General features: G+C 37.1%; 3 protein-coding genes across 4 annotated transcripts in view; 2 read left to right on the forward strand and 1 right to left on the reverse strand.

Moving 5' to 3' along the window:
* LOC106870427 (peptidyl-glycine alpha-amidating monooxygenase B) overlaps positions 1–7,359 on the reverse strand; it is a 62,863-nt gene that overhangs the window by 47,245 nt on the left and 8,259 nt on the right. The gene's annotated exons all lie outside the window — the stretch shown is intronic.
* On the forward strand, positions 401–3,072 carry LOC106870429 (cytochrome c oxidase assembly factor 5). Of its 2 annotated transcripts, none has more exons than XM_014916498.2 (3): positions 401–551; positions 1,780–1,898; positions 2,873–3,072. In XM_014916498.2, the coding sequence occupies exons 2-3, from the start codon at positions 1,785–1,787 to the stop codon at positions 3,017–3,019; spliced, it is 261 nt and encodes an 86-aa protein (XP_014771984.1). In that variant the 5' UTR covers positions 401–551; positions 1,780–1,784; the 3' UTR covers positions 3,020–3,072. The 2 variants fall into 2 exon arrangements, with proteins under 2 accessions (XP_014771984.1, XP_014771983.1); XM_014916497.2 differs by lacking the exon at positions 401–551 and adding an exon at positions 675–1,253.
* LOC106870428 (zinc finger CCCH-type antiviral protein 1) overlaps positions 6,109–7,359 on the forward strand; it is a 5,907-nt gene continuing 4,656 nt past the window's right edge. The window contains exon 1 of the mRNA XM_014916496.2: positions 6,109–7,205. Coding sequence (XP_014771982.1) covers positions 6,280–7,205 — 926 coding nt within the window. The 5' untranslated portion in view covers positions 6,109–6,279. The remainder of the gene's footprint in view (positions 7,206–7,359) is intronic.

The following is a 7,359-nucleotide window of genomic DNA, read 5'->3' on the forward strand; positions in this document are numbered from 1 at the left end:
CCCCAGTGGCTAACTATTATGAAATAAAGTAGCTTGCTGACCAATCACATGGTTCCGGGTTCAGTCCTACTGCCTGGCACCTTGGGCCAGTGTCTTCTACTATAGCCTCGAGCCGACCAAAGCCTTGTGAGTGGATTTGGTAGACGGAAACTGAAAGAAGCCCGTCGTATATATGTATATGAATATATATGTGTGTGTGTGTGTGTTTGTCCCCCGAACATCGCTTGACAACCGATGGTGGTGCGTTTACGTCTCCGTAACTTAGCGGTTCGGCAAAAGAGACCGATAGAATAAGTACTAGGCTTCCAAAGAATAAGTCGTGGGGTCGATTTGCTCGACGAATGGCGGTGCTCCAGCATGGCCACAGTCAAATGACTGAACCAAGTAAAAGAGTATTCTCTTCCTTCGGTCATTTCGATCAAGAGTACCTTCTTACCTCCCTTGCATTTCTCAACCATTATTTACGAAATCAAGGCAGAAACACCTTTATTGAGTATTTCGATTACGAAATAATCGACAATCAACAAACGATCGGTGAATTCACGTAAATAGTATGTGTTTTATTTATTTTTTTTAATTTAAAAATACTGTTTTAAAATCTTAATAGTTTCAAAATTTTCTACTTTATTGTTGTTTAAGGTGACTTTGCTGTTATATGTAATTAAGGGCAATGCGCGGAACTAATATACTATAGTATAGCAACGTAGGTTTTGGTTTTAATGTTTAATTGTATAGACAGATGATGTGACAGAGATATGTAGGAATTTAGACACATTTAATAATTATAGTGCTTCTATCAATTTGGTACCGTAGTGGCTCTCTTCACTTATGAATATTTTTTTTTTTTACTTGTTTCAACCATTAGACTGTGGCCATGCTGATTCACTGCCTTGAAGAATTTTAGTTAAACAAATCAACTCCAGCACTTATTTGTTTTTCCTTTAAGCCTGATACTTATTCTATTAGTATCTTTTGCCTAACTGCTAAGTTACAGGACATAAACACACAAATACTGGTTATCAATCGGTAGTGGGGTACAAACACACACACACACACACACGCACGCACACACAACGGGCGTCGTCCAGTTTTCATCTACCAAATCTAATCAGAAGGCTTTAGTCTGCCTGAGGCTATAGTAGAAGACACTTGCCCAAAGTGCCACATGGTGGGACTCAACTTGGAACCGTGTATTTAGGAAGCAAAACTTCTTACCACACAGCCACACCTGTACCTATACGTTTTTTGGATGCGTAAGCAACTTCTCTTTGATACTATCAATGATTTTGGTATTTCATCAAAAATATTCTTTGCAAATTTGTATGAATCTTTGTAGAAGTAGCTTCTCTATTTTCCTTGATGTTTTCTCTTCTGGAAGAGATATATCACCCTGATGTCTCTGCACATTTTCTTCTCATCCTCATACAACTCCAAAAGGTCTCCCTTCATTTCTTTCTCAACCTTTTACTTCTCAGACCTCAAGTTCACCAGTAGGTATTGCCTCATCAACAACCTCCCTCTTAACTATTTTGCCCCCTTTTTATCACTAATAGTCTTAGTCCCAAATTCTTCCAGGCAACAATTGTAAAACTTTCCTGCACTTTCAACATTCTCTAATCCCAACCTTTCAGACACAATCCAGTCCTTATATCTTTACTTTTTTTTCTTTATATATCTTCTTCCTGTTTGTATATCTCACTTGCTGTTTGTATATCTATACTTTCAGCACTTATATATATCTACTGCCAATTCTTATATTTCTTATATCTCTACTTTCAGTCCTTATGCCTCGCTATTATGAAGCTGAAGAAGAAAGTTCTAGTATCTGGAAACCTGCATGTTCTGGCTTGCGTATAGAGTTGCAAGAATGTATAGCTGAAAGTGATTGTTACAAAAAGGTGGTAATTTTTTCCATTACAAAAGAATGTTTGTGATTTGCACAGTTTCTTTACTATATAAAATATATTAATTTGGCTCTTGTTACCTAAAACAGCTGCATCCCTCTAGAAATACTTCAATGACTTATGATTTACAAGGGAAACATTAATTTCTTTGTCAGATAATTTACAGGAAATGTTTCTGAAGATATTGAACAACACATTCATTTTTGAATATTTCCTTTTGACCAGCTAACAGATGAATCAACTTTTTCTTACTAACAGTCTCTTACATGCTCTGCTTCTCCTATGCACTAGGTAGGATAGAAGCTTATAATCTTACAAAGATTAATCCTTTCATAATCATAATTCTAGGAAACAAAAAAGAACTGTGTTTCAGTGAATTTTGAATATAATCAAACATCTGCAAGGATTTTGGCAAATATCTTTTATCTTTATTAATATTGTGATAGAGATGTAACTATGTAAAAAGTTTTTACGTAAATTTCAATGGGAGATTTTATATCAGAACCAGAAACAAGTTAGCATCAAAAGATTTTTGTATTTTGTCTGTGTAACATGTATCATCATCATCATCACACACATACACATGCAGCCATTGCCATATGTATGTATATATGAACGAAATGTTTCTAAATGAAGAGAATGAATGGGAGAAAGAGGGTCTGCCAGATGTCGACCCAACAGAGGGACCAGCTATCTGAATTGATTGTACCTTGATAGATAAAGCAATTAAGAGTATGAAGACAGGGAAAGCCCCCAGCCTTAGAATTGTGTCAAGCAAGTTGCTTCGTCTTTGTGTGCTTTTCTCAATCTTGATTCTTTGAGAAAAAATCTTCTCTCCAAATATATATATATATATATATATATATATATATATGTTTTTCCAAATGTGTTTCCAAACTATGTATTAATGCTATTTTCATATTCATTACCATTATTTTAATTCCATTTTTTCTTGTTCTTTTCTTTAGGATGGCCACACAATCAGAGAATGTGTAGCCCTTGGAAATCATCCATCTATCCCTAATGAGTGTAATGTTTTGAGGAATTCTTTTTTTGAGTGCAAGAGATCTTTACTAGACATGCGAACTCGGTTCCGGGGCCGGAAGGGTTATTAACATATGCTATATTAATTATGTAATTTAAATAAATGTTTAATATTTTAATACTTCATGGTATTTATTGTTTTTTTTATTTTTTATATGCTTCACAGTCTTCAAGTGAATTGATTAAATTAAAGTTACACACCAAGTGTTTGTTGTTCTCTGCTATCTACGAATCTATCTTAAGACTCATTCACACCAATTACCACTCATCATCATCATTATTTAACATCTGTTTTCCATGCTGTTGTGGGTTGGATGGTTTAACAAGATATGGCGAGCCAGAGGACTGTACCAAACTCTATTTCCTCCTTTGGCATGGTTTCTACAACTGGATGCCTTTCCTAATGCAGCCATTTCACAGAGTATACTGGATGCTTTTTACTTTGCACCAGCATCAGTGAAATAACCAAGTGTGTAAAGAAAATATATTTCTTGAAAAATACAAATCACACCTGACTATAAACATATAACCAGAGCGAGATCGTTGCCAGTGCTCCTGGACTGGCTCTTGTGCGGGTGGCACATAAAAGACACCATTTTTTAGCGTGGCCGTTGCCAGTACCGACTGACTGGCCTTCGTGCGGGTGACACGTAAAAGCACCCACTACACTCTCTGAGTGGTTGGCGTTAGGAAGGGCATCCAGCTGTAGAAACTCTGCCAAATTAGATTGGAGCCTGGTGTTGCCATCCGGTTTCACCAGTCCTCAGTCAAATCGTCCAACCCATGTTAGCATGGAAAGCTGACGTTAAACGATGATGATGATGATTTTAATTCATGAATGTATAACCACCACTGTACATGTTTTATCTCATTACTTTAACTCCTGAGTTTATATAAATTTACCCTCCCCAAAAGGTGTACCCTTAAAAAAAAGTGTAGTTATTTCCCCTGTCTCAAATAATAACAATCACCAATTACCTCCCCTTAGATTTTTTTATACATGCTGATTCATTTACAAATAAACTATCATAGAAGTATCATGGACTAAAAATTTTAAGAAAATACAGAATTGCAGTGTTTTCACCAATTTCAATGTCATGATTAGCGAAACACAAAGCCGGTTAACTATCGTAATATTCTATCCTTTAAAATATAAAATATCTGCTACGACTACAATTTCACTTGCCTTGATAGATCTTCTTCCCAAGCACATCATTTGTCATTGCCTCCGTGAGGTCCAGTCTGCAGAAGGTGCTTTTTACGTGCCACCAGCACAGGTGTTAGTTATGTGACACCAACAACAACCACAGCTATGATTTTAATTGGCTTGACAGGTTTTCTCAAGCACAGTATCTCACCAAAGTCTTGGCCACTAGTCATTCCCTCCATGAAGTGCAACATTTGAAGATCATGCTTCACCACCTCATCCCATGTCTTCTTGTGTCTCCCTCTTCCACAGGTTCCTTCCACTGATAGAGATCATCACATCTTCCCACAACTGTCCACATTGATACGCATCGCATGACTGTACCAATGCAATCACATCTGATGCCTCTTATGCCAAACTTCTCTCTTAAGACACTTACACTCTGTCATACATGCACATTGACATTACACATCCTGCGAAGCATACTAGCTTCAGTTCTTTCAAGCCCACACATGTACTCAGCAACCACAGCCTATGTAACATGGCTGTTCACACACTGGCATCATACAATCTGCCTATCAGAGGTAGGGGCTCGCTGAACTTTGCCCAACCTGTTCTTATTCTAGCAGCTGACTTGGCCACCTAGGTAACAGAAGCTATCAACTACTTCTGGTTTTCCCCTCTGACATTTGATGGAGTCTGTTTCTTGAATATTTATAGTGTTGATTGTACCTGTGTACCTTCCACACACAAGAACTATACACTTCAATATTGTAAAAAAGGGAAAGTAAGTTTCTGAGAATTACGAGTTCCTTTCTCCCTTGTTTCTTGAACGTTTTACAGACACATATACATGCACACAACCACTTGACACCACACAGCTGTATCAACTAATCTTTGGGTTAATTGATATAATATGTATATATGGGCATCCAGCTGTAGAAACTCTGCCAGATCAGATTGGAGCCTTGTGCAGACATCTGGTTTGCCAGTCCTCAGTCAAATCGTCCAACCCATGCTAGCATGGAAAGTGGACGTTAAACGATGATGATGATGATAATGAACATGTTTATATATGTGTGTAGATAAATTTCAAAAAGAGACATAAAAAGAAATTAAAGAAATAAAAAAAATGTTCTGAAAATTGCCAAACACATAGACAAAACATGATTTTTTTCATTTGACACATAGGATATCAGGTCGAGTAGCCCATCCCGCTCAAAAGGTCCCTGAATCAGAGTTAAGGATGTTGAACGAAATACCCATGTTTCCAAAGGTGAATTATCCAAACCCCAAAGAATTCCTCTCAACACATGGCTATGATGCTTCCCCACTACTTCTGCTCGTGATCAGAGATGCACATATCGTCAGCCACCAAGGGACATGCTCAACTGGTTAAGGTCAAACTGACATGCAAATCTGTGGTATTGAGCAGAATATTTACTGTAACCCATCTTTTATACCAAGACAAAACAATGTACATGATAACACTTCCAATCAGTTAAGATCAGAAACCATGAGAACCACTCTTATTATTATTATCATTATTATTATTATTATGGTTACTATTTCAAATTCTGCTGAGGTTGACTTTGCCTTTCAGCCTTTCGAATCAGTAAATTAAGTACCAGTCACGTATTAGGATCAATGTGATCAACTTGCATTCGGTAATTTTTCAGATTAACAACTGCACGATCTTCACTAGGGTTTTAGGGTCATGGTTAGGGTTACGGTTAGGGTTTTAGAGTTTGGGTTAGGGAATTCCGTCCCTAACGTAACCGTAACCGTAACCCTTAAAACCCTAACCCTGACCCTAAAACCCTAACCCTAACACCCTAGGGAAGATCGTGCGGGTGTTAATCTGAAAAATTACCTTTCATTCTGGTGGGTATCAGAGCGTTTGAGTGACATCAGACCCCAACAAACGCCCATAAATTAAATTCATCTATCTGTGTCACGATCGTGACCCGTCGCGCTTTATGTGTTAAAATATGAAAGTATTGTCCACTCTCGAAAGAAAAAATGTTTTTGAGTGTGTGTTCCTTTTCTAACCAAAATTGACATTTTCATTGCAACCTATTTCCTATGTCAAAACAGCGTTATTTTTGTCTGACATTCTTTTCCTATTGCTTCATTTCCGCCATAGCTGAATAGTACTTTCGTTTTAGTTGCGTTAAAGAGAAGATGGCGGCTGCACCTCATGATTTTACATTGCCTGTTTTCAAATTTCTATGTAGAGAAGGATCCAACGGCCTCAATATATATTCTATTGTTGAAAACTTATCTCATAGTAGCAACGATCTGCATTTGAATTTATCATACGTCAGGAAGGTAATTAATAATCCAGAACGCTTCCACCAAGACGACGGTACCATTTACCCTAAAACTTTTCTGCGAATTTGTGGCCACCCAGTAAATCACGATAAAAATTGTACGTCCTTACACCTATGTAAGTTTTATCTATTAAGTGATACCTGCACGTACGGTAAGAAATGTATATATGGTCACAACTTTGAGAGCGAACATAACATGAAAATATTAAAAGAACATGAACTTAATAATTTAAGCCTTGACGAAGTGCGCGGTTTATTAAAAACGCGCTGTAATCGTACATCGGAGACCACACCTCTTTTATGTATATATCACAACAGTCATGAGAAATGTCGAAAGGATGTGAACTGTCACTGCATTCACATTTGTAAAAAGTTTTTAGATTCCAAATGTCAAGGGAAAAATTGTAATAGAAATCACGATATTGACAACCAAGTGACGACCGTTTTGGAGAAATTTGGATTCGATACAGATTTAGACGAGGAATCAATAATCGAATTGATAAAAACTGTCACCGAATTAAAATTTGAAGAAGTACAAGCCCCGTCTTGTGTCCCATCAAAGCCCAAACATAAACAGGAAACGTCTGAATTTTGTCGTTACTTCTTAAAGGGAGGATGTTCACGTGAAAATTGTAAGTTTATTCACTCTAGACATCCTTATATGTGGTGCTACTATGAAGAACAATGGCTTAACTTTCCTGAGCAGGTCAACGAACAAATCGAAAAGCAATACGCTGACCCGAACCTAAAGACCGCTACTTTGTTTCAGCAACACAAGTTTGTATACGTTTACTTTCTTTTCTAGTTCACCACTTTAAAGTTAATCCTATACAACAGAATCAGAAATTAGCTAATTGAAGAAAACCAGACAAGCTGAGAAGGAAAACAATAATAATAATATACACCTCTTTCTTTTACTTGTTTCAGTCAT

Source organism: Octopus bimaculoides, chromosome 12 (assembly GCF_001194135.2).
Source record: "Octopus bimaculoides isolate UCB-OBI-ISO-001 chromosome 12, ASM119413v2, whole genome shotgun sequence".
NCBI lineage: Eukaryota > Metazoa > Mollusca > Cephalopoda > Octopoda > Octopodidae > Octopus > Octopus bimaculoides.